The sequence below is a fragment of the Phoca vitulina genome, unplaced genomic scaffold (assembly GCF_004348235.1).
Source record: "Phoca vitulina isolate PV1807 unplaced genomic scaffold, GSC_HSeal_1.0 scaffold16, whole genome shotgun sequence".
Classification (NCBI taxonomy): domain Eukaryota; kingdom Metazoa; phylum Chordata; class Mammalia; order Carnivora; family Phocidae; genus Phoca; species Phoca vitulina.
Genome location: NW_022589719.1, coordinates 77,300 through 104,609, shown reverse-complemented (window position 1 = coordinate 104,609; position 27,310 = coordinate 77,300). Strand labels below are relative to the sequence as shown.

The window sequence follows — 27,310 nt, the reverse complement described above, 5'->3', positions numbered from 1 at the left end:
GGGCTTGAACTCACAGCCCTGAGATCAAGACCTGCGCTGAGATCAAGAGTCACATGCTTAACTGACTGAGCCACCAAGGTGCCCCTCAACACTTTTTTTTTTAAGATTTTATTTATTTATTTGACACAGAGAGAGAGACAGTGAGAGAGGGAAAACAAGCAGGGGGAGTAGGAGAGGGAGAGCAAGGAGCCTGATGTGGGGCTCAATCCCAGGACCCTGGGATCATGACCTGAGCCGAAGGCAGACACTTAACAACTGAGTCACCCAGGCACCCCTCAATACTTTTCTTTAAATTGATTCACTGTTTCACTTTGATTCATCCTTAGCAAAATATGGGCCTGATATGCTAGTTACATTTAAATAAATAAAAAATTATATATATATACACATATACAATAAAATACATACCTATCACAATTACAATTTTGAAATGCTCTTTCATCTGATACTTAGTCAAGCCCTTGGAGGTGTGCTAACCACACTTCAGAAAACACTGGGCAGGTGAAGAACTTAGTAGGAGAATCCTATGACATGCTCATGCCAAGGGAAGACGTTAGGAACTTTAGCCTACTGTATCACAAGGAACTGAGGCCAGCTAATAGGGGTTTGGGTAATACTGATTTAGAGCAATCACCTTATGGGGCCTCTAGTCATGAACCGATGGCCATTCACCTAGACCTAAAATAAAACATCTCCAAAATTCATCACTAGCGGACCTTTGGTTAAACATGGTGGATTGAATCCATATGTTTATCTTAGCTAAACTAAATTGATGGGAAAAGAACACACACAGGTATAATCACACAAAGATGAAGAGACCGGGACAGGAGACGACTGCAGATGATGTCTGCCGACAAAGTTTTACAAAGTTGAAATCAGCGTGACTCAGGCCGGCGTGAAATCCAAGTGCCCACAGAGGGACGTAGTGAAGAGGGAGAAAGATGCTGATTTACTCTGCAGCTAGGAACTGGAGGTAGCAGCTACTGCAGAAGGTAGGAGTAAATGTGGGGCTGGGACAAGGGATGCAAGGGACTGTTGGACTCCCAGACGCCCATCACCACCCTATGAAACAAAACCACTGCCTCCTATCTCTACCCTCACTGAAAATGGGAGGTTTATTCTCTGGGAAGATGAATCAGGACCCAAGCACGGTGAGAGGTGTGGTGAGCGTACAGTACTAAATACAGGAGCAAACGGGGCGCCTGGGTGGCTTAGTCGTTGGGCGTCTGCCTTCGGCTCAGGTCATGATCCCAGGGACCTTCCACGGGAAGCCTGCTTCTCCCTCTCCCACTCCCCCTGCTTGTGTTCCCTCTCTCGCTGTCTCTCTCTCTATCAAATAAATAAATAAATTCTTAAAAAAATTAAGTAAGTAAATAAATAAATACAGGAGCAGAAAAGAACATCTGTAAGCTGAACAGAGAACCCCACTCCTGAGGCAGTTCCCAGAAAGCTAGCATCTAGGCTTACATTCCCAGGTAGAAACACTAAGGCACTTTCCCTGGAGGGACTAAATGGCCTCAGAGAAAAGTCCCCCAATACTGACATTTGAAGAGTCCTGGGTAGAAAGCAGGCTTCCTTCCCTCCCCAGTGACCCCTAGGAAGCCCTCTACCTGACAGGCCTGCCTCTGCACATTGAGCTTTGAATCTGCTCTCAAGTATCTCACTCAAATACAAGGGCTAGCTGAGGGGTTTTATAGTTCTTTCACTGTCTGGAGGAGAAATAGCCCCAGGAGGGTTAGAAGACCAAGCAAACTGCAGACTATAGTGAGGTTTTCCAGAAAAGACCAAAAAGTTGGTCAATGCCAAGCGAAGTCAGTCAGAGAAAGACTAATACCGTATGATTTCATTCATATGTGGAATTTAAAGAAACAAAACAGACAAGCAAAGGGAAAAAAGAAAGAGGCAAACCAAGAAACAGACTCTTCACTATAGAGAGCAAACTGATGGTCACCAGAGGGGAGGTTGGTGGAGGGATGGGGGAAATAGCTGATGGGGATTAAGGAGGGCATTGTCGTGGTGAGCACAGGGTGACAGATAGAATTGTTTTTTTTTTTTTAGATTTTTTATTTATTTATTTGAGACAGAGAGAATGAGAGAGAGAGAGCACATGAGAGGGGGGAGGGTCAGAGGGAGAAGCAGGCTCCTTGCCGAGCAGGGAGCCTGATGCGGGACTCGATCCAGGGACTCCAGGATCATGACCTGAGCCGAAGGCAGTTGCTTAACCAACTGAGCCACCCAGGTGCCCCTAGAATTGTTGAATCACTATATTGTACACCTAAAACTAATATAGCACTGTATGTTAACTGGAATTAAAAACCTAAAAAAAAAAAAAAAAAAAAAAAAAGTTTGTTCTAGTCCCCTGCCTGGCTGCAGTGCTGGACTTCTGTTTGCCCTGCCGGGCCACTCTCCTCTTTCCCAACCCTGCTCTGGGCTCTGGGGGACTGAATGAACCACACAGCAGTGGTGTCCCATGCCCTCTGCCTCTGCCTTCCCTGGAGGAGACTGCGAGAGAGGGAGGGGTAGACCATGGGTGGGCTGTGGCCCTTAACTCCTGTCTCTTCTCTCCTGGAAGCACTCCTTTCCATCACCTAATCAGGCCTAGGCCTGGTAGGCTGGGGTACAGCACTCTTCCTACGGTTTCTCTATACTCTGCCCACATCTTTGTAAATAGTCCCTTTATTCATCTCCTCAAATTCCCCAATTTGAGTGTGCCATTCTTGTCCTGCCAGGACCGTGACTGAGGCACGAAACAATATTTACATAATCAAAATGTAAACACTATTGATTATCAAAAAGCTGTGAAATAACTATATTGGGATGGAGAGAGGGAAATGGGAAAAATGATATAAGAACACTAAATCCTCTACTACCAAAACAGAAAGTCAGCAGATAGTAAAATCGATAAATTAAGAAAGAATGGTAAATAAATGAAAGGACTTGAAAGTGATCGATTCTGTGAAGAGGGAATAAGGAGCAGGGAGCAGTGGGTTGGTGGATATGTTTTATGCCTTGTAGTGCTTTTGGCTTTTTAAAATTACAAGCAGGTTGGGGTGCCTGGCTGGCTCAACTGGAAGAGTACATGACTCTCGATCTCAGGATGGGATGTAGAGATTACTTAAATTTAAAAAATTTTAAAAAAACTTTAAAAAATAAAATAAAATTATGAGCAGGTATACCTTTGCTAGAAAACACAATTTTTAAAAGGTCCAGTGTCAGGAGAACACAGGACAGCGGATGGCCCTTTTATTCTTTTGAGGACCTAGCACATAAAGGATGCTTAGTGGTACCAACAGCACAGTTCAAGCGTGCGTGGCTCTCCCTAGCAGCTTTAGCTCCAAGAATCTGTCCCCTTCATTGCACGTCAGGAGAACGAAGCAGTCTCTCAGCTTTAGAGCCATCTGTGCTTGTCAGTGCGTGGCCTGACAGAAATAAAATAGCTCTCCCTCACTCTGTTATTTATAGCAGGTAGAAGAGAAAGTTCCAGCCTGCCCTGAGCAGGGTGGGGAGACAGGGGCCAATCGCTTGCAGCTGCATAGATTTTACATTCAAGAACTGCATTTGAATCAGCTTTCTGCTCCCAAGTTTGGAGTCAGGGCCTTTAGGAAAGTTGTTTTACCTTTCTGAGCCTTGGTTTATTCTTAAGTAAGCCTGCTGAGGGCCGGATCTATTTTACCCATCATCTAGGACAGTGCCTTTTCACGACTGGAGACTTTATAAGGTGGGGACTGTGGACTGACACATAATAGGAGCTGGGTGAAGAATTGTTGAATGAATCCTAAGGATTAAATAAGAATATACTTATGCATGGCAAATATTTGGCAAATAGACCTAACAGGTTGCAGTATCTTTCCTTTATTTTCTGCCTCAGCTGCCTATCATTGTTAATATTGTATACTGGCTAGAGTCAATAAGCTTTGAGATGAAGCCTGATGATGATGATGATGATGATGAAGAAGAAGATGATGATGAAGATAAATGACAGGAAGAACATTTATTGCTTAGTTTGTGCCAAGCACTATTCTAAGCACTTACATTTATTAGCTCATTTAACTACAATAAATCTACAAAGTACTACTAGTATGCTCATTTTACAAATGAGAACACAGGCATGAAGAGACTAAGTAATCACACCACTAGTAAGTGGCAGGGCTGAAATCTGAACCCAGGCAGCTAAACTGTACAGCTTGAGTGCTTAATCCCATGTTAGATTTTTACCAATGCATTCATGTAACACAGAAACTGGATCACTATTATGTTTTCAAAGAAATTCGTTCTTGCTGGGGTGCTGGGTGGCACCCCAGTCGGTTAAGCGTCTGCCTTCAGCTCAGGTTGTGATCTCGGAGTCCTGGGATTGAGTCCCGCATCGGGCTCCCTCTCCCTCTACCTGCCGCTCCCCCTGCTCATCCTCTCTCTCTCTCTCTCTCTCAAATAAATAAATAAGTAAAATCTAAAAAAAAGAAAAGAAAAGAAAAGAAACCCTTTGCACCTATTGAATCAAGTTTCAAGGTTGCTCTCCTGGTAACTTTTTCTTTTACCTCAAGTTTGGGCCCAACCTCTATCTTTTTATTTTCATTTTATGATTCTTAGTATGTTAAGGAGTCCTCTTCTATCACTGTCATGAAGCCCAGGCTGGGTCCTCGTGATGAGTGCTAGAGGCAAGTACACCCCGCTCTGGGTGTGGATGAGGCAGATAGCAATCCCAAACCACGGACAGGTTGGGACCTGCGCAGGCCTCCATCTCAACTTTTATTTTAAAGAAAAAGGCTTAGCAAGCAGTTAAAAGGTAAGAGGATGTGCTGCTTCCCTTCCACTCACACACAAAGACAGAAATCCTTTTTTCCCTAACTATCAAGCAATATGAAGTGAAACACTAATTTCGAATGCATTTTGGATTCTAATTTATAGTATCCTTTCATTTGCAGCTGTTCTTTGACCTGTATTTACATATTACACCTTAGGCAAGAACACAGAAACCTCTTCCTCATGTTTCCTAATGAGTGGAAAGAATTTATTTTATAAATATGGCAACTGAGGGCGCCTGGGTGGCTCAGTCGGTTAAGCGTCTGCCTTCCTTCAGCTCAGGTCATGATCCCAGGGTCCTGGGATCGAGCCCCACATCGGGCTCCCTGCTCTGTGGGAAGCCTGGCTCTCCCTCTCCCACTCCCCCTGCTTGTGTTCCCTCTCTCGCTGTGTCTCTCTCTGTCAAATAAATAAACAAAATCTTTAAAAATAAATAAATAAATAAATAAATACTGCAATTGAAGTATGAAGTAAGTCATAAGCAATTCTATATATAAAAAAGTTCCTAATTTGGAAAATGCAGGATACCACACAAAAAGTGACTTTTGAAGATGAGCCATGAAAATCAGATGCAGGCAGTATTTTGGGGGATAAAAGTACAGAAGAAAGCACTTTTACTGTTGTTTGGGGGATTTTTCTTCCTTAAAAGGTCTGCAACAATGAAGTCAAGCCACTATGTGGCTCAGTGAAAACCCCTGTCGGCACTAAGGACAGCAAATGCTCACACAGCATCACCATGTGCTGGACTCTGCTCCAAGGTCCTTAAAGGCTTTGTCACAATGTTATGATATTCTATCACAATAACCTTACCAATAAAGTACTACTATAATGCCCATTTTATAGATGAAAAAATGGAGGCACAGATTAAATTGTTCAAGGTCACACAGCCAGTGATGCTATTCGAACCCAAAAAGCCCTGCTAGAATATGTCTCTACTGCTCAAGAGTCTGCAATCAATCCGTTAGGCACTCTTTTTCTCTACTCCCTGTATCTGTGGATGTAAATGTTCTTGGTGATAAGGATCTGATTGTACACGTAAGGTCCAAGCAATTTTTATATTCAGGCCAGCCTGTTCTTATGGATAACCAGGTGCCAGAAACAGTACACTAATGGACAGGACCAAAATTTACAAAAATCTGGCTTAGAGAAATAGGACAATAAATGGATTCTCTAAGGAGATGAGACCCATTATGGAGGTTTATCTTAAAGGTCATGAATGCATGCACAGACATCTCTTGCCACAAAAACTCGGGTTGTAGATTAGAAAATTTTTTTTTTTTTTAGATTTATTTATTCTAGAGAGAGAGAGTACACACGTACACATGGGAGAGGAAGGGGCAGAGGGAGGAGAGAGAGAATCTCAAGCAGACTCTGCACTGAGCGTGGAGCTCAAATGGGGCTCGATCTCACAACCCTGAGATCATGACCTGAGCCTAAATCAAGAGTCAGACGCTTAAGCAACTGAGCCACCCAGGTGCCCCTCGGTGCATTTTCTTATGGGCATTTCTCTATGCACTCAAAATTAATTTTTTGGGGGGGGCACCTGAGTGTGACTTTGGCTCAGGTGACTTTGGCTCAGGTCATGATTTTAGGGTCCTGGGATCAAGCCCCGTGTCGGGCTCCCTGCTCAGTGTGGAGTCTTTCCTGTTCCTCTGCCCCCTCTGCCCCCTCTACCCTGCCTGTGCTCTCTCTCTCTCAAATAAATAAAATCTTTTTTAAAAAAAGAAAGAGGGATGCCTGGGTGGTTCAGTCGGTTAAGTGTCTACCTTTGGCTCAGGTCATGATCCCAGCGTCTTGGGATCGGGCCCTGCATTGGGGGGGGGGGGGTCCCTGCTTAGCAGGGAGTCTGCTTCTCCCTCTCCCTCTCCCCCTGCTCATGCTGTCAAATAAATAAATAAAATCTTGAAAAAAAAAAAAAAAAGAAAATGCACCGAGCATTACCTCAGCAGATTGAGATTTGGTGGTAAGGGTGCAGAACCACCTTCTATTTTATATACTTCAATACTATTCAACCCTAAATAGTTATACTTCCATAATAATTTTTAAAATGGACACCAATGGTAACGATCTTATAGGTCATTCACTTTTCACAGCTCTGTTCACCACAGTTAGCTACTAGAATCAGAGAAATAAATCTGAGTAATAAAGGACTTTGAACTCTAACACCTAGTGAACCTGAATTTGACACTTGATGAGAGGGTAAGTCCAGTGAGGTTAAGTGCAGACGTTTTAGTAATTATAACTAGTGTATAGTTGAATCTTGTTTTTTAATCCAATCTGACAAAATCTTTGTCTTTTTAAAAAATTTTTATTTATTATTTATTTTTTTCCCCTAGGCAAAGAACTTTATTAACCTTGTTTCAAACTTTATTCCCAGGTTTCTTCAGCTTAATTAGCTGCAAAGAATGAATTGTGTGTAAGTAAAAACTGAAGAGGTGCAGTGTCCAAGGGGCTTGGGCTTAAAAATAATAGAGATCTAGATTTTATCAGATCCATGAACAAAGTTTTAAAAAGCAGTCATAATATAAAATAGCAGCTCCCAGTAACTTCTTCAGGTTTTATCTTCTTCAGAAGTTGACTCAATTCAGTTTGCTTCATTCTCGGAAGCTTCATCAAAATTCTCCACAAGATCTGGAACTTCATCCTCCTCCTCCTCTCCGGTAGCAAGTGGTGCTTTTCCACCCACAGATTGTTTGGGCAGAGCTTCAGCCAGTCTTCTTAAACTAGTCAGACTGCCTGCATCGAGTTGGTTTAAGATACTGGGTGGCATTTCTGTCAGCTGCTCTGTCTCAGCGTGGCCGGGAATGGTGAAAGCGTTCGCGGCCAGCGATGCCTGAACTTCGGGGTTGTTAAGGTGGATCACTGGTCCTTGGTTTGTGAACCTATTCACCTCTTCAATACCACAGATATTGTTTAGCCCTAACTTCTTTAAGGAGAACTGAAGTTTTTTATCATCTGCTGTAGCCGTTCTGTGAACCACCTTCTTCTTTCGGCAAGCAGTTCCTTTCCCACCAGTGCGCACTTGTGCTTGCAGTTTGGCGAGTTTCTCCTGGTTCATGATAGTTTCTTTCATCTTGTTGGAGCGTAAATGGGACCTCACGGGGGAATAGGGTTGGCGCTCAGGAGGTCTCCGGCGGACCAGCTGAGATTAGGTGCACACACGCGGGGACCCAAGACGGCAGCCAAAATCTTTGTCTTTTAAAGTGTTTACATTTAATGTAATTGCTTATAGGTTGGGTTTAAGTACTATTGTGCTATTTGTTTACTTCTATGACTACAGAAAAGTGATATTTAAATTTAAGCCAGGATTTATCTTCAACTTCAGTCTATTCCTAGTATCAGTCATCCCAATAAACAAAGCAAGTTGCTAGGTGGCCAGAGAGAGTGTTTCTCAGGTTGTACTCTTAGTGGATTATTGGGGGGGCAGTGAGAGGAGCTGGATCTGAGGCTCTACCTCAACAGGTGCAATTCCACGTTTGTCGCGTGTATTAGGAACTCTATGAAAGACGATGGAAACAGGATCCTTTGGTTTCAAAGCTGGAATTCTAAAGTCTTTTCAGTGACTTTAATATCCCCAAGCAAGAACACAGACTGCAAACTGAGGCTGACCACCCCTGAGCCAGGTTCTAGGCAATGCCCCAACTCTGGACAGTTTAAGAGCTAAAAATAACGAAGATTCCCTTGGCCTCAGGAACTGGGAGAACAGCTGAGTCTTCAAGAAGCTAAACTGGGAAAGGGCAGAGGTAACACACTGAGGAATCCCGTGCAAGTCTTGACACTGGAAACAGCAAATCTAAGTTTAAAACAGGCAGCTTTCCATCCCAGGGTCACTGCTGGCTCCAGATGTATATATACTGACTGGAAATCACTTTCTGGATTAAACTCCCTCCCCACCCCCAGAGGAGTAGGCTACATTTCTATTGCTAGTACAGATGTAAAAGCATTCTTTAGTTTTCCAAACTGAAGTGGGCATCACAACATAGCTATTCATTTTGTAGTGTTTAAGTCCAAAGCAGACTAGCACTACTTTCTGCTTCTTTCCAGGAGAAACTCATTCTCCTAAGACAGGATGCGTGTTTTTTTTTTTCTTTTTAAGATTTACTTGGCAGAGAGAGACACAGCAAGAGAGGGAACACAAGCAGGGGGAGTGGGAGAGGGAGAAGCAGGCTTCCCGCCCGAGGAGGGAGCCCGATGTGGAGTTTGATCCCAGGACCTTGGTATCATGACCCGAGCCAAAGGCAGAGGCTTAATGACTGAACCACCCAGGCGCCCCTAGGATGTGCTTTCATTATTACATTCTGTAGCCCTCTAGGCTAATGGGACCCATTAGTCAGACTAACTCTATACTGTGATTTGATATAAAAGCAACACAGAATAGAATCAGAGATAGGAATAAAAGGGCAGTCACAAGAGAAACTAGCTGGGGCGCCTGGGTGGCTGTCAGTTAAGCATCTGCCTTCCGCTCAGGTCATGGTTCCGGGATCGATCGCATCAGGCTCCCTGCTCAGCAGTGAGTCTGCTTCTCCCTCTCCCTCTGCCTACTTGTGTTTGTTCTTTCTCTATCTCAATCTCTCATATAAACAAATAAAATCTTAAAAAAAAACCAAAACTAGCCAATGGAGGCGCGAGTTGGGGAATAAAAGCTTCCAACTTCACAAGGATCTTACCCTAAGGGACTGCAAAGCTTAGCAGTTTGGGGTAAATCCCAGCTCTGCCACTTACTGGCTATGTGAATCTGGGTGAATCACTTAACATCTAAACCATTTCTAATTTGTAAAATAATCTGTCGAACCTACCCACTTCACTGGTTATTGTGAGAATGAAGTTAGAGCCGGAAAGGGGCTATCGTTTTCCACAATGGGAAGGTAGGAAAGTAATAGGCCTAAACGGCAGCCAAAGTTCACTTTAAAAAGACTCCAAGATCAAATACTTTAAATACAAGCTAGACATGAAATTGAGAGCTATTTCAGGTGAAATCACCCTTAAATCCTTCATTTCCTGTGAGACTTGGTCACATACCTTAAGAATGTCTTTACTCATCCCCTCCTATTTACCAGAACTCCACTTTAATTTGGACCTAGTTTCCAGTCTGGATTGTTCCAAAAGCCTTTTAGGGGTTTGGCCTTCCTAACTGCCAGACTTTTTATCAAAAACAACCAACCAACCAACCCTCATAAAAACAACTTCCTCAAAATTTTCTCTGACATAACCCATGCCTAAAGGGTAAGGTCTGAATTTCTTACCTTGGCATACAAAGCCATTCACAACCCGAATTACATTGATTTTCTCAGTCATTTACTTGTCAATCCCAACCCTCCAATCTAACACACTGGGGTCTTTTTCCAAGCCCTCACACCTTCATCATGCTTTTCCCTCTTCAATCTGCAAGGCTTAGCTAAAATATTACCTCTTTAGTAAAGCCTACCCAGTTCCCCAAAATGATTTCTTTCTTCAGTCTCCATTACATTGATCACTTAATCTTTAACAGAGCACTTGTTTACACCTGCCTTTCCCAACAGACATACTCTTCTACCTACTCCATTGCTACTGCTTAGAGTAGCTGTAGGATAAGACACTTGAAGAGCACTTTGTACAACAGTAAGGTGTAAGAGATTACACTATTACTCTACTGATCTAAAGGAGAAATGGGAAGACTGAAGCCCCTTTTCTTTTTACCAGTTCAAACTCCTGTTGGACTTTGAACTGGTAAAAGTTCAAAGTTTTGGCCTGTTGTAGCCATTATATGAAAGATGATCAGGGTTTTCAGTTATGCAATCAATCAGTCACAAGGATGGAAGGTACAGCATATGCAATATAGTCAATGGTACTGTAATAAATGGTGATAGATGGTACCTACACTTGTGAACATACAGCATAACATGGAGAGCTGCTGAATCACTATGTTGTATACCTGAAACGCAGATAACATTGTATGTCAACTATACTTCCATAAAAAAATTTTAAGAAGAAAAAAAGGAAAGACAACCAGCTTGTACAACGGCTTTAAAAAAGAATGAGTGGCCCACCCGAGTAAATGTAACACATGAGAAACCACAAGATGTCTTAACAGTTAAAAGAGTATGTATAAAAAGTTTTACTTTTTTCTGTAATTTTTAATATAAGACATCTATAAAGTTTTAGATAAACAGTGAATTTGATCCTGTTAGGAACAAAATATGGCATAATTCCAGAAACAAGAAGGTACCTTTTTTTTTTTTTTTTTTGCATTTAGGCTTTTCAGTCACTATGCAATGATTATCGATTCGCCAAGGACAGTAACAGTCAGATACTGAAGAAAAGGAGATATGAGAAACATCTTTTATTTTTTTCTAAAGAGGTGAAAATAAGTAAGATTTCTTATATTTTTCACTCGTAAGATTTTTTAAACTCTTAAAAATGCAATTTCCTCTTTTCAAAGCACATGCCATCTTAAAAAAAAAAATCTTAGCAATGTACATTTGCACTCAAAGAAAAACATGCAGCGCCATTGTCTTCTGACAAAATTCTGCATAAAAAAACCCCACGCAACTTTCTGCAAATATGTTCCCTCTTAATCATTTAGGGACTCCAAACCACAAACATTCAGTGCAACATTTATTGTTTCTTATTTCCGTAGGAAACACAGGACCAATGATGTCTTCTGACTATAACTGTTTCCTGATGGTTGAGCAACAGTCTCCTTCTGCTTTACTTTAAAGTACTCTCTTAACTTGCTGATGTAAGGTACAACTAGAATTCAGTACAGCTTGAGGATCCAAGTGGAGGATGGAGGAGAAATACTTAAGGTGTACCCTGTGCCATAAACTTAGGAAAAAAATTTACAAAGAAAAAAAAAAAACCTCAGATTTTATCAATGCACCCTTTTAAAAAGTTTTTTTTTTTAATTTCTGAAAGCAGCTTAATGTGAATCAAAAGCAGTTCCTGAGTAACTGCAGTAAACAGTGTCTCTTTAAAATATATATGTGTATATGTATATATGTGTATATATACGTATACATATATATATACACCTGCAACTTAGCTCATTTTGGTTCTGCCTTAATTTACCTCCCCAGCTTTGAGTTTAGTCACAGTTCCTTTCCTTTCAGTTCACAATGTGCAAGTACAACAGCACCAGCTCCGAGAGTTGGCATGGGGCAGATGTTTGTCACTTCTGGGTGATCATTGGCATGTCTCAGGCCAGGTTTCCAGAGTCACTGCAGGTCACAGTTCTCTTAATTTCACAGAGCCTGCGAGAGCCACAGATACTTCACGTTTTCTTCATCAGACGCCGCGACTGCCACTTGTGGAGCTTGTTGTAGGCCGTCTGCAGCATCTCTTCTATGTGACTTACCAACTGAAAAACAGAGCCAGACACTTAAGCAATAACTGGCCAAAGGCTGGGGAAGCTAATGCTTCTGATCCAGATCTGGCACATACTTCAGAGTGCAGTTTCCAGAGTGCAGTTTCCAAGCTCAGTTGTATTACCCCCGTGAGGCAACCTGTAAACCCTCTGTGAAGGTATTTTCAGACACAATTTGTATAAAAGGTAAGAGATGGTGGGACAGCGGCTGGAAATTCGCCTGCTCTGTCTGGGTTGGAGCGTCTTCCCTGTCATTAACCAGCAAAAGGACAACATGGAAGTTGAAACTGGGCTCTAGGCCTCAGTTTCTTCTGTCAAACGAAGGAGGTGTACTAAACTGATGATTTCTAGATTTAAACATTAGTCTGTCAACTAAGGCCAGTATGGTGGCATCAACATTTTATAGAATTTGTGAAAAAATGCCTTACTCTCCTGAAGATTCTGATGTAGGTCTGGGATGAGATCTTGAATCTCTGATGTTCAAAAGCTCCTGTAGCTAATTCTGCTGCATAGCCAATCTTGTGAAGCACTTTCCTAAATTTTTATTTTATTATTTTTTAAATTTATTTATTTGACAGAGAGACACAGCAAGAGATGGAACAAAAGCAGGGGGAGTGGGAGAGGGAGAAGCAGGCTTCCCGTGGAGCAGGGAGCCCGATGTGGGGCTCAATCCCAGGACCCCGGATCATGACCTGAACCGAAGGCAGACGCTTAACGACTGAGCCACCCAGGCGCCCCCCCACTTTTTAAAGATTTTATTTAGCAGTTTCCTAAGTTTTTAATGGAGTTTTCCAGCTCCAATGTTATGGAATTTCAATTTAACTCAGTAGATTAAAGAAAATCTAAATGGTGTTAATGCTTCACATAAGTACTATGTCATACCTTAGGTAAGGACTACATATCTTGAGTAGCAAAGGATTTTACTCTTGTCATGGATATAACTAGCAGTCAACAGGAACACAATGATCTAAGTTGCTAATGACTCCTAAAGGAGAATGTCTTCAGAGTATGTTTCTTTGGAGATGGACAGTGTTTATGTGGTTGAAGTACAGTCTTGTAAAGTCTGCAAGTCAGTTCTGGCAGTATGTGGTTAGGGACAGGAAGTCCTAAATCCTTTTAGCATGTCAATGACTTAGATCCAGCCTGAGATAGAATTAAAAAAACAAAACACTCTTATTTACCCCATCTGTTACCATTATTGGGGGATGGGGTATTATGTTATTTAGTTCTATCTGGAAAGTATATAAAAATCATTTATTTTGCTTGATGGGCACAGTGGTTCCATAGTGACAATTAGAAGAGATGAATGCCATATCCTCGTGTAAGGTGGTACAGGCATACCTTGTTTTATTATGCAACATTTTATCGTGCTTTTCAGTGCATTTTTTTTTTTTTTTTTTACAAACTGAAGGTTTGTGACAACACTGCACTGATCAAGTCTATCAGTGCCATTTTCTCAGCAGGATTTGCTCATTCTGTGTCACATTTTGGTAATTCTTGCAACATTTTAAACTTTTTCATTATTATATTGTTATGGTCACCTGTACCCAGTGTGACTTTGATGTTTCTGCCATTGTTCTGGGGCACCGCAAATCATGCCTGTAAGACGGTGAACTTAATCGGTAACTGTGTTCTGATGCTCCACTAACTGGCTGTTCCCCCCATCTCTCCCTCTCCTTAGGACTCCCCATTCACTGACACACAATACTGAAACTAGGCCAATTAATAACCCTACAATGGCCTTTAAGTGTTCAAGTGAAAGAAGAGTCACACATCTCACACTTTAAATCAAAAGCTAGACATGATGAAGCTTAGTGAGGAAGGTGTGTTGAAAGCTGAGACAGGCTGAAAGCTAAGCTTCCCTGTGCCAGTTAGCCAAGTTGTGAATGCAAAGGAAAAGTTCTTGAAAAAAACTGTTATTCCAGTGAACATATGAATGAATGGTAAGAAAGCAAAACAGCCTTATTGCTGATAGGAAGTTTTAGTGGTCTGGATAGAAGCTCCCATCAGCCACAACATTCCCTTTAGCCAAAGACTAATGTAGAGGAAGGCCCTAACTCTCTTCAGTTCTATGAAGGCTGAGAGAAGTGAAGAAGCTGCAGAAGAAAAGTCCGAAGCCAGCAGAAGTTGAGTCACGAGGTTTAAGGAAAGAAGCAGTCTCCATAATAGAAAAGTGCAAGGTGAAGCAGCAAGTGCTGATGTATAAGGTGTGGCGAGTTATCCAGAAGATCTAGCTAAGTTAATGAAGGCAGTAGCTACACTAACCAACAGCTTTTCAATATAGACAAAACAGCCTTCTACTGGAAGATGCCATCTAGGACTTTCATAGCTAGAGAGAAGTCAATGCTAGGCTTCAAAACTTCAAAGGACAGGCTGATTGCTTTATTAGGAGTTAATGCAGTTGGTGACTTTAAGTTTTAGCCAATGCTCACTTACCATTCAATTATCCTACGGCTGTTAAGAATTATGCTAAATCTCTTCTATCTGTGCTCTATAAATGGAACAAAACCTGGATGAGATAGCACATCTGTTTATAACATGGTTTAGTGAATATTAAGCCCACTATTGAGACCTACTCAGAAAGATTCCTTTCAAAATATTACTGCTCACTGACAATGCACCTGGTCACCCAAGAGCTCTGATGGAGATGTACAAGATGAATGTTGTTTTCATGCCTGCTAACCCAATATTCATTCTGTAGCCCATGAGTTAAGGAGTAATTTTGACTTCTAAGTCTTATTATTTAAGAAATACAATTCTCCTAAGGCTACAAATGCCATAGATAGGGATTCCTCTGAGGCATCTAGGCAAAGTAAAATGAAAACCTTCTGGAATGGATTCACCATTCTAGGTGCCATTAAGAATATTCGTGATTCATGGGAAGAGGTAAAAATATCAACATTAACAGGAATTTGGAAGAAGCTGATTCCAACCTTCATGGTTAATTTTGAATGGTTCAAGACTTCAGTGGAAGAAGTAACGGCAGGGTGGTGGAAAAAGCAAGAGAAGTAGAATGAGAAGTGGAGCCTGAACGTGACTGAATGGCTGCCATCTCATAATAAAACTTGAAGGGATGAGTTGTTTCTCAGGGCTGAGCAAAGAAAGTAGTTTCTTGAGATGGAATCTACTCCTGGTGAAGATGCTGTGAAGACTGTTGAGAAATGACAACAGGGCATTTAGAATATTACATAAGCTTAGTTGGTAAAGCAGCAGCGGGGTTTGAGAGGACTGATTCCTGAAGAAGTCCTAATATGGATGAGATACTAACACACAGTATTGCATGCCACAGAGAAATTGTTCATGAAAGGAATAGTCAATTGATGCAGCAAACTTCACTGTTGTCTTATTTTAAGATTTTGCCACAGCCACCCCAACCTTCAGCAGCCACCAACACAGACGTAAGACCCTTCACCAGCAAAAGATTATGACTCTCTGAAAACTCAGGTGGATAGCAATTTTAACCATGAAGTATTTTTTTAATTAAGGGATGTAGAAGAGTGACTCAGTCGGTTGCGTGTCTGTCTTCGGCTCAGGTTGTGATCTCGGGGTCCTGGGATCAAGCCCCACATGGGGCTCCCTGCTTCTCCCTCTCCTCCCTGCTTGTGCTCTCTCTCACGCTCTCTCAAATAAATAAATATAATCTTAAAAAAAAAAAGATATACAATGTTTTTTAGGATGTAATGTTACTTCACACTTAACAGACTATAGGAGAGTGTAAACCTAACTTTTACATGCACTGGGAAACAGAAAAATTCATTTGAATCACTTTATTGCAGTGATCTGGAGCCAAACCTGCAACATCTTTGAGGTAATGCATGCACATGGCCTCAGAATCCTTTTTACCACAGTGCTCCAGGCAGTTACAATCAAGAAGGCACATGAACTGAAACCTATGTGTTGTCCTTGCTCTCATGTAGGAAGGTATTTCAAGCTTCTTTCCTGATTGTCAAGTATTACTGTTATATTTTGAGAAAAACCACTTGGAACATTTAGGGAATAAACACCAAAAACCTTACTGGTGAAGAATTTTCAGCTTTCAATTGTAGAACTCCCCCTTTTGAGTAATCTACTTACTGAAATACTAAATCCTAAATTTGTATATACTCTTCCTTCCCCGTCATCTCAGAGAGGACTGCATAACAGATATAAAAAATGATCTCAATCTCAAGTGGTTGCTCTAGCCTTGCATTAAAAACAATGTTAAAAATCCTGGGCACAAAGTGACACTTTTCACTCACTACCTCACCCACCGCCCTGCCCTGCTGTAAGCAATCAGGGAAGCTGAAGGCAGACCATTAGGCAGCAACTATAAGGTTTACTGTTACAGAGGAGCAATTCTGCCTTTCTTTGCAGGGTTAGGTTTGTGCCTGCTCCTCAGGTTTTCAAAATAGTAATTTTTTAGGAACATATACATAGGTTCTAAATCTATAAAATAAAGTGTGGAGATGATTGGGGCACCTGGCTGGCTCAGTTGGTAGAGCATGCAACTCTTGATGTGGGGTTGAGTTCAAGCCCCACCATGGAGACAGTGTTTTAAGTAAACCAACCAACCAGTCCCATGGAGTTGATTATTATAAATGCTGGGGTTAGTTGTGGCCTTGAAGAGTGCGAAGGAGGGGTAGGCAACTTGATAGGGAATACTTAGGGTCCTGGTTTTGTTCCATTTCTTATGATGATTTGTGGGTAAGTACTTGTTTTATTGTTTTAAAAAGTGTTAGGTATTTTATACACTCTTCTGAACGTATGATACATTTTGCATTTAAAAAATAGTACTCTGAGGGGCACCTGGCTGGCTTAGTTGGAAGAGCATGCCACTCTTGATCTCGGGTCATGAGTGAGAACTCCACACTCGGTGCACAGATTACCAAAAAAAACCAAAAAAAAAAAAAAGAAAAAAAAGAAAAACCACCCAAAACAAAACAAAAAAAACCCAAACAAAAAACCTAAAAAAAAATTATACTCTGAGCAACAGAAAAAAAAATAAACCCCGCAAATGTATCTACTCATTCACATGAAAACAAAGTTAATTTCATCGTTTTGCAACACAGAGAAAGAAAATCAGGCCAAAGTCACATTGTTGCCTTACATTTGTGCTTAAATACTGTCTCCGGATTTTTTCTTGGAATGGGCAGAGCTTCGTAACTTGAAATCGTTCCAAATTACTTTTCATTTTTACTACCTACAAAAAATGATAGAAATAATAAATTACAGAGAAATTTCAAAGAACCTACAGGGAGCAAGAGAAAAACACACATAGGAAGGTTACTTTTTTTTTTTTACTAGATTAATTGGCTTCAGGCAGAGAAGGAAGATCTACCACCACTCAGTGATTCAGGAGCACTTTGGTTCATAATTCATATCCCTCTCAATATTTTTTGTGTATGTGTATAAACGCATTTATTATACGGTTTTAAAATTTCACTTAACGTGAACATCTTTCAGTCATTAAATACTCGCCTAAGTCATCATTTAAAAATGGATGCACTGTATTTCAATGTATGCACAGCAAATGTTTTTTTTTTTTTTAAAGATTTTTATTTATTTATTTGACAGAGATAGCGAGAGCAGGAACACAAGCAGGGGGAGTGGGAGAGGGAGAAGCAGGCTTCCCACTGAGCAGGGAACCCGACGTGGGGCTCGATCCCAGGACCCTGGGACCATGACCTGAGCCGAAGGCAGACGCTTAGCGACTGAGCCACCCAGGTGCCCTGCAAATGCTTTTTAATTAAATCTCTTCTGGTAGACAGGCCACTTCCACATTTTCTTTCAGAGACAGTGGTAGAGGAACATCTCTATTGCTAAATATTCTTAATTATTTCCTTAGGTTAAATTCCTAAACATTGAATTTCTGGGTCAAAGCATTTTTTAAAAAGGTAGTTAAGAGTAATGGAAGAAAGGACTCTTAGCAACCCGGTCATCACTGATAATTTTAAATTTTCTGTTCTTTTAAAAACCACAGATTTAAAAAATGCTCTTTCACTGTAGTTTTAAAGATAATTTATTTGAATACTAGCGTGTATGAAAATTTCCTTAGGTTTACTGAGCCAGCTTCATTCTTTAGTGAGGTGCCTCTTAAAAGTCTCTTGTCTATTATTTTTAATGGGGTATTTAACCTTTCCTCTTAAGGGTTGTTTAAAAGAGCAATCTATATAGTTAAACTATTATTATCAATACTATATTTTCCCATTTGTCAACTCTCCTTTAATTGGTTAAAAAGGTTTTAGTGTTATTAAACAGCTAGTGCTATATTTGTTGTCAATCTCAGTTTGAATTTCATTACCTCTAAAAAATATACCAAATAATTTTACTGATGTAATTTTTTTGGGTCTCTGTTTTTAATTGCTCCTAGTGGCTTACACCTAGACACAAGTTTTAAGATGTACACTCATAAGTTACAGCACTGGTCTGGATTTCAAGTTTCTTCATCTATAAAATGAGTTTCAATATCTACTCCATTAAGATGCTGTAGGCTTGGGTGCCTGGGTGGCTCAGTTGGTTAAGCGACTGCCTTCGGCTCAGGTCATGATCCTGGAGTCCTGGGATCAAGTCCCATATCGGGCTCCCTGCTTGGCAAGGAGTCTGCTTCTCCCTCTGACCCTACCCCCTCTCATGCTCTCTCTCTCAAATAAATAAAAAATAAAAAATCTTAAAAAAAAAAAAAAAGATGCTGTAGGCTTAAATTAATGTATTTACATGCAAGGAGCTATCCGAGTGTTTAGCACACAGTAAACACTCAATACAATTTTCTAATTTCCAAAATAACAGTTCAAAGTCACACTACCACAGAGCTGGCTGTGTTTGGAATCAACTCTGACCTTTTCTTCTAGGAATGGCGTATTAACAGGAAAGCAGGACCAGAAGTGCCGTAGAAGTTCCCCAACAGCCACATAAAGATGTTTCAATTCAGACTGAATATCATTTGGCACCATCTCTGCAGAAGAAAGAATTGGATAAGAGTTAATTTTCACATATGTACAATCTCTGAAAGAACAACCACAGAATAAATCTGAACATGTGCACTTGGCCAATGCCAAACCAGGATGTGCTATCCTGAGATAAGTTAATGATTTTGTGACTAACAGATCTTAATTTAAATTTAAATTCCCTGAGATTCTGGAGCAATTTTCAGGTTTCCCTTTATTCTAAGAGGTCGGAAAGTAAAAAAGAAAGTAAAAAACAAAGTATTTTAGTATGATACAGGGAGACCAACAATGTACTACTGTTTGTAATATTCAGATAATTATGAAACCTAAGCTCTTGTCTAAACAGATCTCAGGATCTATGTGCATAAAAACAGAAGTTCCAGAAATGCTCCAGAGAAAAACCAACCTAATTACTTTAGCATTGCTCCCAACTCGCTCTTTAGAGCTTACGTAAGTGAGAAAGTGGCCCCGCACGTACGGTTTACGGCTTGCTGAGCGCCCCCCTGCATGAGTGCTCCTCCGGGTGACAGTGTTGTGATTGTACCACTGGCAGCACTACTTGAGAGAACCTGAAAAATAAAGACACACAAAGTGGTTTTCCTCTTCCTGCCATCTTTCTTCCTTCCTATTTCAGTTTTACAGCGTCCATCTTTATTCCTGCATCACAATACATAATTTACAGCAGCCAGAGTGAATGATTTCAGTGTGTACAGAAAGAGAATACCTACCAGGCTTCCAGCAATACTAGGCAAGTCTCTAGATCTCAAAACTCACACTGCTGCCTAGTAGAGCCCTTTCTTAAGCACCAACTCAATTTGTGAACTCCTATCACTGAAGGTAAAACTGAGTTTAAGAAAACACATAAAACAACATGTTAACAACATGCTTGCTGGCAGTTAGTGAAAAAAAAAAAAACCCTCAACAGAGCAGAAATAGATCATTTGTCATTTTTCCAAGGAAGTGAATATACCTAGCCAAAAGGGGAAAAAAATACTCCCCACTAGATCAGTATCAACAGTTAGGAAAATAATTGACCTATCTATTCAGTGACTGCCTAACAAGTGCCAGGCACTGTGGTTATAGAGGAACAAATCATTTGGCGAATAGCTCAAGTGCAGGGTTAGTATGTCTATGGCTTTTCAATGATGTTTTTATAAGCAGAAATCCATGTGTATATGGACTGGATGAAAACAAATTTTCAACTTGCTGTAAGAGTACAGGACATGACAACCATGAGTCAAAGGAACATGGGAACTCATGCTATTCCTATTTCCGTTTGTCAGAAATGTTATGATGTGTCAGAACCAGAAGCTTCAGTGATTGCTGAGTTTGCTGATTAGCCACGGGCTGCACTCAGGTATACACACCCAAAGACAGATAACTTCTTGGGCCTTCCTGTCTCAATTCATGGGTCTCAGATATGAAATCATTTTTGGGATGCAGAGTAGGTGTGGGGAAGAATTTAAGTATCTAAGATTGAACACAGCTTAAAAAAGTTAGGACGGTCTACTTGGGCCCAAGGGCCAGATGTTGGACAATTATATTCCAGAAAGAAATAGTAGTCAAATAATCCCAAATTTATTATGTGTGCATATATATACATACATGTATTTCTCAGCTCTGCCCGTGGAAGGGACAATAACACCAGCAGCAAATGATACCCCAACAGAAATGAGTACACTGCACCCAGGTCTTGGTTTCTTTTCTTTTTTTTTTTTTTTAAGGATTTATTTATTTATTCTACACAGAGAGAGAGAATCTGAGGCAGACTCCGTGCTGAGTGAAGAGCCTGATGCGGGGCTCGATCTCGCAACCCTGATACCATGATGCCAGCCAAGAGTGGGATGCTTAACCAACTGAGCCACCCAGGCACCCCCAGATCTTGGTTTCTACATCTACCCAGCACTAAAGAAGATTCTGTGGCTGGGGCAGGGAAAGCATAAGATGAACCCAGAACATCTATCTCACTGTTCCATAAAGTAAGGTACTCAAAAATTGATGAAGCCATCGTCGGAAAGATACAGGAGCCAGCCTGAGGGGCCTGGGAAGGGTCTAATTGCAAAGACGCATGGGTACATTTCTGGGGGGTGACAAAACTGCTTTTTTTACTTGATTGTGTCAGTGGTTACACAACTGTGTATGTTTATTAAAATTTGCAGAAGACTAAAAAAGGTACATTTTACGGTATGTATATCATACCTTGGTTTAACAAAAAAACAGCAACAGTTCATAACCCACAGAATAACGTAAGAACCCATGAATCCATTCTGATATAAATAAATATGTAAGAAGGAAAGGGAAGCTCTTCGTCTTAGCAAAGTGTCAAATGACAAATGTAGGAGGGATGATGGAATCAGAAAATCACCACTTGGGTCACCTGGGTGGCTCAGTCGGTTGGGCGTCCGACTCTTTGACTTCAGCTCAGGTCATGCTTTCTGGGTCGTGAGATCAAGCCCTGTGTCAGGCTCTGTGCTCCGTGTGGAGCCTGCTTAAGATTCTCTCCCTCTGCCCCTCCCATCGCTTGTGCACTTGCTCACTCTCTTGAAAAAAAAAAAAATAGATAACCATTTAACCACCACTACAGTAATAATTGTTTTTGCTAAGAATCACCACTGGATTCTAAAAAACTAATGGATAAAAGTTTGATAAGAAATATTTACAGTTTTTTTTTTTTTAAGATTTATTTATTTGACAGAGAAAAACACAGCGAGAAAGGGAACACAAGCAGGGGGAGAGGGAGAGGGAGAAGCAGGCTTCCCCCTGAGCAGGGAACCCAATGCAGGGCTCGATCCCAGGACCCTGGGATCATGACCCGAGCCAAAGGCAGACGCCCAATGACCGAGCCACCCAGGTGCCCGAATATTTACATAGTCTTAAAGTATCTCTCAAGATAACTCATTACAGGGCGCCTAGGTGGCTCAGTTGGTTGAGCGACTGACTGCCTTCGGCTCAGGTCATGATCCTCGAGTCCCAGGATCGAGTCCCACATCGGGCTCCCTGCTCAGCAGGGAATCTGCTTCTACCTCTGACCCTCTTTCCTCTCGTGCTCTCTCTCATTCTCCCTCTCTCAAATAAATAAATAAAATCTCAAAAAAAAAAAAAAATAACTCATTACAAAGGGAAAAACAGTAACTTTTTGGTGGAGAAACCAGGTAGATACTACCTTACCCAAGTGATCAGAAGTTAGGAAAAATAAATACGCGCCTCCTGATATGATACACTGAGGGACACCTCACTGTGGTATTCCTGCCAAAAACGCGTAACGTGAATCTAATCATGAGGAAACATTAGAGAAACTCAAATTAAGGGCATTTTACAAAAAACTGGCTTTTATTCAAATATCAAGATCATGAAAAACAAAGAAAGGTTGAAAAAATGATTCCATCTGAAAGGAGACTAAAAAGACACGAGAACTAAATGCAACTTATGAACCTGACTTAGATGCTGGACCAAAAAGAGTTTTCTTTGCTGTAAGGGACACCGGTGGTACAACTGGTAAAATTTTTTAAGACCTAAAGGTTCGATAATAATGCTCTCTATCAATGTTAACTTATCATTTCTGTAATTATACTGTGTTATTTATGAGAGTATCTTGTTTTAGGAAATACAAACTGAAATACTTCAGAGTTTCTACTCTCAAAATGGGCCAGAAAACTTTTTTTTTTCCAACTTTCTATAAATCTGAGTTTACTTCAAAATAAAAAGTAAAAAATAAGTTACAAATATGTGACAAGCACTACAAGACATGTATGAACTCTGCCTCAGGGTTTACGAAAACAGACACGCCCCCCACCCCAAACTTGTTACTGGGCATGTTGAGAATTGCTTTACAGAGACAATGAAATTTGAGTTGAGTTTTGGATAATTATTAGGTCCTCAGGGGCAGAAACAGGCTAAGGGCATTCTAAGAAGAGAGAAAGCCTGAGCTTTCTCTGTTTTCTAGGTAGTTTACTGTTTTAGGCTGGAGAGCAGACTCTTGATTATGTGTGGAAGGGAATAGTGAAGATATGGCTGGGACTGAAACTGGAGATGTGGATTAGGGCCAGACTGTAAAGGCTCTGGCTCACCAGACAAAGGCGTTCACTTACTATTGCAATGAAAGAGGGCAGTAAAAATTTTAAGTTTTAGAACTTAAGTTTTAAAACAGTTTTAAGCTGCAGGGTGATAAGATTAAATTTATGTTTTTAGAAAGCTAACTTGTAGTGGTATTGTGGAAACCTGATCCCGTTTGCCTAAACCAAGAAGTCAAGAAATACTGAAGAACAGACAGAACTTCTTGATCAATTTAAGTACAAATAAGAGGGATGCCTGGGTGGCTCAGTCAGCCAAACGTCTGCCTTTGGCTCAGGTCATGATCCCAGAGTCCTGGGATCGAATCCCGCATAGGGCTCCCTGCTCAGCGGGGAGCCTGCTTCTCCCTCTGCCTGCCGCTCCCCCCCTGCTTGTGCTCTCTTCTCTGACAAATAAATAAATAAAATCTTTAAAAAAAAATAAGTATGAATAAGAACAAGGAAAAATAAAGACTAGACAATAAGCTCAATTTTATATATTCTAGTCTGAGGTCATGCAGAATATCTAGACAGTGATGTCCAAATTTTTTGGAAATCTGGGAAATTTTCCCAATAACACTGTGTATATGGAAGGAAAAAAACTAGCAATCACAAAACTCATCTATTTTTCAATATCATCTTAACTTTAGATACTTCTGGAATATGCCAAATATCTTTTTTTCCCTACCTCTTGGTTTTTTTTTCAATTTACTTGTAGAAATATGTCTTTAAACCCAATTAAAATAGCTTATATAGTTCAATTTGGTTGTGCTCATAAGCTGAGGAAAGAACTATGGGAATTCTGGGTTTCAAACAGTACGAGTCACCTACCTGAGTTAATTTAGGTGTATAAGCTTCCATTTCTTGCCTAATACTTTGAAAAGAATTAATAATGTCCTGACTTGTTGCATACTGTAGTGACTGGATTGGAGTTGGACCGTGATAATACCTGAAGATTAGCAAAGATGAAATTACTAATCACACAGAATAAACATTTGTCCTTCAAATATTTTAGCAGTCTCCATGTCCCCAAAGCAAAAAATAATAATATATTTAAACAGATTTGAGTAAAATAACTTAATTCCTATACGGGCAATAAGAAAATAGCACAGAGAACCACATTTTTATCTTGGCTTTGATCATTTAAGCATCCTTTTCTGAAATGCAAAGTAAATTTTCAAGGAAAAAAGATACTGTATTCTTATGGTAACAAAGGGATTTAAAACTTGAGTGCTATCCTTGCAGAATATACTCTGCAGTGATTTGTGTTATATAACTGTTGTGCCTCAAGTTAATATTGACCAAACTTACCTATCTGACTTCTTGAGGTTTAGTGCAATTGTTTTTATGGAATTATTTTTCCCCAAGTCTTCATATTCAATGGACTCTTGTAACTTTGCCTGTAATTATCAACACAGTACTTTTTATGGTAAGTTTTTCTTACAAAAGTAATGAACATTATTGAAAAAGTACAACTCTGCAGAGGGTAAAATATGAAGCCTTCCCACCATGAACTTCAATTCCTAGAGATGACTACTCTATAACTGGTTGAACTCATTTTCTCACCAACCACTTACAGAGTACCTGTTTTCCTACACTCTGACCATCTTTAAGTATTACTGAACTTCTAGTTTTTAATAGTCTGGCAGGTGAAAATGGTGTATTTTACTATTCTTCCACCAAATAAGTAGGACTAATTTATTATATGTGTTGCAAATACTTTTTCTTCTCATTTGGTGGTGTTTGGTTTTAATTATTCCCTTATTGTTTATTCTTCTGTGGATTAATTATTTGCTTAAGTCTTTGATCCACTTAGTATTTATTTTGGAATAAGGAATCTGAGTTTCTTTTTACTAATCAGTCCTCCCAACACCATTTGTAGAATAATCTGTTGTTTCCCATGGATTCTGAAATACCATGTTTATCATATGTTTATTTAATTCCTCCATGTATTTGGGTTTACTTCTGTACTCTTTATTTTGGTTTTACTAACCTGTTTTCTCTTGTGCTAGTAAAAGACTGCTAAATTTCTACAGCCTATGTTAATTATAAAAGACATAAGAAAGCAGTCTATTTGCTTTGGCCATTTGTGAAAATAATTCTACAATATTTCATCCCTTATGTAGCTATGAAATTCATCTGGTCAACCCTCATCTGTAGCTACCAAGAGTAGGATCAAAACATTTTGGTTATTAAGTATCTCTCAAAAAAGATCAACTTGAAAACTTAGTATTGAAACTGCCCCTATTTGGACAGTTTGACTAGTCCCCTTGTAGTACAGGAAAAGATCTGACCACAGCACAATATTCAGAGTAACACATTCATCAGTCTCCCACTTTAGACTCAGATGAATTTTTTTTTTACAACTTTCTCTCCACCTTTCTACCAACTTCAAGGCATACCGAAATCTAATCTTCATTACTTTTCACGTAAGATCAAGTTCATTTCTATCCCTGCTGTTCCTTACCTAAGTCATGTCCCTAACCTAACCTCCCCCGATAACCCAAATCCTATACTTCTGCCAAGGCCTCATTCGGTGACCTCTCATACCTCACTGGAAACTCCATAAAAGTAAGGACTCTATTATTACTTCTGAATCTCTCATTCTATAAAACCCTTCTGCAGAACATACATCAGACTATTTCAAACTATTGATTTGAAAGAATGTCTAGAGTCAGCATTTATTACTGAACATTGTGAAAATTCACACAAACCATGATTTTTGACAACTCCTTAATTACCAAGAATCAAACATACTTAGTGCCACAGTATTGCAAAGAAAAGCATCATTTCCTAGATTTCATCTTAAACTCCTCTCTGTAACTTTCATTTTAGTTTAACTTTTCTTAGAAAAAAAATATTTATTCAACCCATAAATATTTTTTAAAGGAGTGCACTTGTGATATGTAAGTACTGCATCACTAAGTTGTAGGAGCGCCTGGGTGGCTCAGTCAAAGTGGCCGCCTCTGGCTCAGGTAGTGATCTCGGCCTCTCTCTCTCAAATAAATTAATAAAATCTTTTTAAAAAAAAATAAACTGTACACCTGAAAACTAATATTGCACCATATGCTAACTGGAATTTAAATAAAAACTTAATAAGAAAACAAATCTTATTGGCTTTGTTAAAAAAAAAAAATTTTACTCATTTGAGAGTGAGAAAGAAGGCAAGAGCATGAGAAAAGGGGAAGGTTCAGGGGGATAGGGAGAAGCAGACACCCCGCTGAGTGGGGAGCCCAATGTGGGGCTCAATCCCAGGACCCCAGGATCACAGCCTGAGCTGAAGGCAGATGCTTAACCGACTGAGCCACCCAGGTTCCCCTGGCTCTGTTGATTTTAAAAGTATGTATGTGGGGCGCCTGTGACACAGCGAGAGAGGGAACACAAGCAGGAGAGGGAGAAGCAGGCTTCCCGCAGAGCAGGGAGCCCAATGCGGGGCCCGATCCCAGGACCCTGGGATCATGACCTGAGCCGAAGGAAGACGCCCAACGACTGAGCCACCCAGGCGTCCTAAATAAATAAAATCTTAAAAAAAAAAATAAAAATAAAAAGAAGTATATGCGCCTTTAGAAACATTAAGTTACTGGAAAATGAACTAAAGTGTAAGACTTATCTTAAAGATAACCATTTAGCATATTCTTTTGAAGGTGTTTTTTAAAAAGTTCATAAGCATTTTTTTACATGTGAAATTGTATCACACAGTCTGTCCTGTGAACTTTTCATTTATTTAATTCATGAATTTTTATTTTCTTTGATTCCTACTATAAATAACACAATTACTATACTTCAAGCTTTATTCTGAAAATCTTTTGTTTTCGTCTTCCCTATAGACACTGAGGGTATGAACTCCTTCATTTTTGTTTCCCACCCCCTAATATTTTCAACAACTCAAAAATGGTTTCTTGGATTTATTTTAAAGAAGACTATTTATTTGAGAGAGAGAGAGTGAGAGAGAGCACAAGGGTGGGGTGAGGAGCAGAGGGAGAAGCAGACTCCCCGCTGAGCAGGGAGCCCGATGTGGGGCTCATGATCCCGGGAGATCATGATCTGAGCCTACGGCAGACGCGCAACCGACTGAGCCACCCAGGTGCCCAATTTCTTGAATTTAATTTTTTATGAATGAAGCTACTGTTATGGTATATGTGAACTCTTTTTAATTCAGTAAGTCATTAATCCTTTTCAAGTTATTCATAGCTGCA

The 27,310-nt window shown here is 40.2% G+C and overlaps 2 protein-coding genes across 2 annotated transcripts in view; both read right to left on the bottom strand.

Moving 5' to 3' along the window:
- Positions 1-7,384: 7,384 nt before the first annotated feature.
- LOC116638092 (transcription factor BTF3-like) lies at positions 7,385-7,873 on the bottom strand. The gene has a single exon (XM_032413808.1). It carries the CDS (start codon positions 7,871-7,873, stop codon positions 7,385-7,387), a length of 489 nt encoding a protein of 162 aa, XP_032269699.1.
- Positions 7,874-10,515: 2,642 nt separating this feature from the next.
- GTF2H1 (general transcription factor IIH subunit 1) overlaps positions 10,516-27,310 on the bottom strand; it is a 38,614-nt gene continuing 21,819 nt past the window's right edge. The window contains exons 10-15 of the mRNA XM_032413828.1: positions 24,426-24,514; positions 23,946-24,063; positions 19,544-19,634; positions 18,958-19,073; positions 17,229-17,321; positions 10,516-12,136 (exon numbers count right to left, since the gene is read on the bottom strand). Coding sequence (XP_032269719.1) covers positions 12,050-12,136; positions 17,229-17,321; positions 18,958-19,073; positions 19,544-19,634; positions 23,946-24,063; positions 24,426-24,514 — 594 coding nt within the window. The 3' untranslated portion in view covers positions 10,516-12,049. The remainder of the gene's footprint in view (positions 12,137-17,228; positions 17,322-18,957; positions 19,074-19,543; positions 19,635-23,945; positions 24,064-24,425; positions 24,515-27,310) is intronic.